The sequence below is a fragment of the Epinephelus moara genome, chromosome 8 (assembly GCF_006386435.1).
Source record: "Epinephelus moara isolate mb chromosome 8, YSFRI_EMoa_1.0, whole genome shotgun sequence".
NCBI lineage: Eukaryota > Metazoa > Chordata > Actinopteri > Perciformes > Serranidae > Epinephelus > Epinephelus moara.
Window position 1 is genome coordinate 39,968,177 of NC_065513.1, and position 2,524 is coordinate 39,970,700.

General features: G+C 43.2%; 1 protein-coding gene across 1 annotated transcript; it reads right to left on the reverse strand.

The window, feature by feature from the left end:
• Positions 1-877: 877 nt before the first annotated feature.
• On the reverse strand, positions 878-2,245 carry LOC126394432 (C-C motif chemokine 19-like). The gene is made up of 4 exons (XM_050051242.1): positions 2,083-2,245; positions 1,855-1,969; positions 1,622-1,735; positions 878-1,447 (listed from the first exon to the last, which is right to left on the reverse strand). Exons 1-3 carry the CDS (start codon positions 2,141-2,143, stop codon positions 1,627-1,629), a joined length of 285 nt encoding a protein of 94 aa, XP_049907199.1. The 5' UTR covers positions 2,144-2,245; the 3' UTR covers positions 878-1,447; positions 1,622-1,626.
• Positions 2,246-2,524: the final 279 nt, after the last annotated feature.

Consider the following 2,524-nt stretch of genomic DNA (forward strand, 5'->3'; position numbering starts at 1 on the left):
TTGCAGATAAAAGGCCAGGGGCCCCTGACACTTTGGGCTTTAAGGCCTGTGCCCAGCAGGCCTGTTCAGTAATCCATCCATGCATTAAACTCTCCTGGCAACCACAGGAACCTGAGCACAGTGTAAGTTCAGACAAAGTTTACCAGCATCGGCTGCTTCATTCATGTCTCACCATCACTGGCTCAAATCAGCTGCTTGGCTGCCAGATGATGAGAAACATCCAGTCATATTCATACAGGTGTTGAGCACAGCCATTACATGACACTTTTCATTATTACTCTGCTGATATGCTCAGTCCCACCCAGGTTATGGTTTAGATTAGATTCAACTTTATTGTCACTGTACAGGCACTGAGATAACAAATGCAGTAAGCTGCTGTATACACACCAGGAGCTGAACCCCAGACCACCCTGGTGAAATCCAGGAATCCTAATCACTAGACCATATAAGACCCCTGCTGTTGTTAACTTTAAAAGACTGTCCCAGTCTGTCTCTCTGTCCCTCCCCTCCATTCAAATCCTATATTCCCTTTCACTGCCATTTTCCCTCCTAAATGCCCCGCCCATCAACACCTGCTACCACCTTCCTCATCGGCCCTGCTGTTACCTGACATCCCCCGCCCACCTGCTCACCTGCATGTCATTGCCTCATCAGCCTCTCAGTTCATATATGGGCCAAATTCCATTCATTCCCTTCCAGGCTATAAAAGCCGCCGCCCTGCTTTCTTGCTGAGTGTGGGTTTTTTTGAGCCTCGGTTACTCTGACTCTTTAAAACTAAGAACATCACTAACTTAGAGCTGCAGATAAAGTGCATGCATCTATTTAAAAGATGAATAAAAGAGATTGTTTCAGCTTGAATAAAAGGCAGCAACCACAGGTTACAAAACAAGATCAAACTTTATTTTAAAGAGAGCCCTTGACAATGGTCTGGACACACACAAATCAACATTTTGTACAAGTTATCTGCACATTGTGAATTCACTGAAACGTCATAGCACGATCATCAAAGATAAACAGTTTGTTAAACATCATTTTTACAACATTTTCCTCAGTTTTAAGATTCAAACAAACAACAGAGTGTCACTGTCACTGGTAGCTCCAGGCTTCACTCTGTGGGCAAGTCAAGGCAAATCTTTCTAGTTCACTCACAGGATGATAAAAAGGAAAGAAGAAAAGAGCTATTCACACAATTTTTACCACAAAGTCACCACAAACGAGAAAAACACATACAAAACTGTACATTTAGCTGCTGTCTCATCATCAGAGAGAAGATGAAACATTGATATTACAGGTTTGATTGTCTCAAACTGTGTTACAGTACAATGGGGCCGTTCTGATGTTCTGAACGGAAATGGAAACGACTCTGACGTCTTGAGCTCTCAGTTTAGAGTCAGTCCTTCTTGATCTTCAGCCATCTTTACCCAGAGTCCACCACTCCTCTCTACACCTGCAAGGAGAGACAGAGAGAAATGTCAGGTTGAAGCATTTAAAGTGGAACAGTTTTCACAGTATACTGTAAGAAAATGGAAACATGCAAGAAGCCTTTAAAGACATGCAATCTTTGTTTTTAAAGCTCAGCAAGAAAAAGAAGATGTACAATGTTTTGTTTAAAGTAATTTACCTGATTTATTGAGCTCTCTGCTTTTTATCATCCAGATACTTGATGTGATTTCTCACCCATGGCTTGTCTTTGGGGTGGGAGACGCACAGTTGTCTTCCAACCTTTGTAATGAACCTGAAAAAGGAGATGAGAGAAAGAGAAGTGAGATCAGACTGCAGACGAGAAGACTGGGGAAAAAACAACCCATTGCCTAATGAACAAATATTTTGCAGTATTTTGCGTATTTTACTTACGCAGTAGCGCTGATATCGCAGCCTCTTCCAGCTTCCTGAATGTTGTAGCTTACAATGATTTGGAGCGGCAGGGGCTTCTCAGCGACCGACAGACAGCAGTCCACTACAACTTGAGCTGCAGGAAGATGAAGAAACAACAAATGTTATCTCTAAAATGCCAAAAAGCTGCACTAAAAGCACTCTGAATTATGAATCTGTTTCACTGCTAATTCAAAGTATGTATCTTACCTCTTGCGAACCCAATGCAGATGACACCCAGCAGGAGGAGAGCTGCAATGCGAGAGGCCATGTCTCTGTTTCTTCTTCGTGGCTTTGAGCGAAGGTTGGCTGCTTCTGTGAGTCTCTTCAGGAGAGTGAAGGTGTTCGCTGTGAGGAGGAGAGTGGCTACAGGTGTATTTATACAGCTTTTCCAGTGAAAGTGAAAGTGCGATCGGTGCTCGTTACTGGAAGTGGAAAAGCTGGCAACAGACACACACGTGCCCAGTCAATTACCTCTCCACTCCTTTCTCTCTTGTTCCCTGCCAAAAAATTTCCCTGCATGTCTTCCCTGAGGCAGATCTTTATCAGGGCGTTTGTCTCTCAGGAGAAATACCTTCCATGCTGCATACAATCCATACATGCGTTACAATTACAGTCCATTCACTATGACAGGCATAAATCAGCAAATACT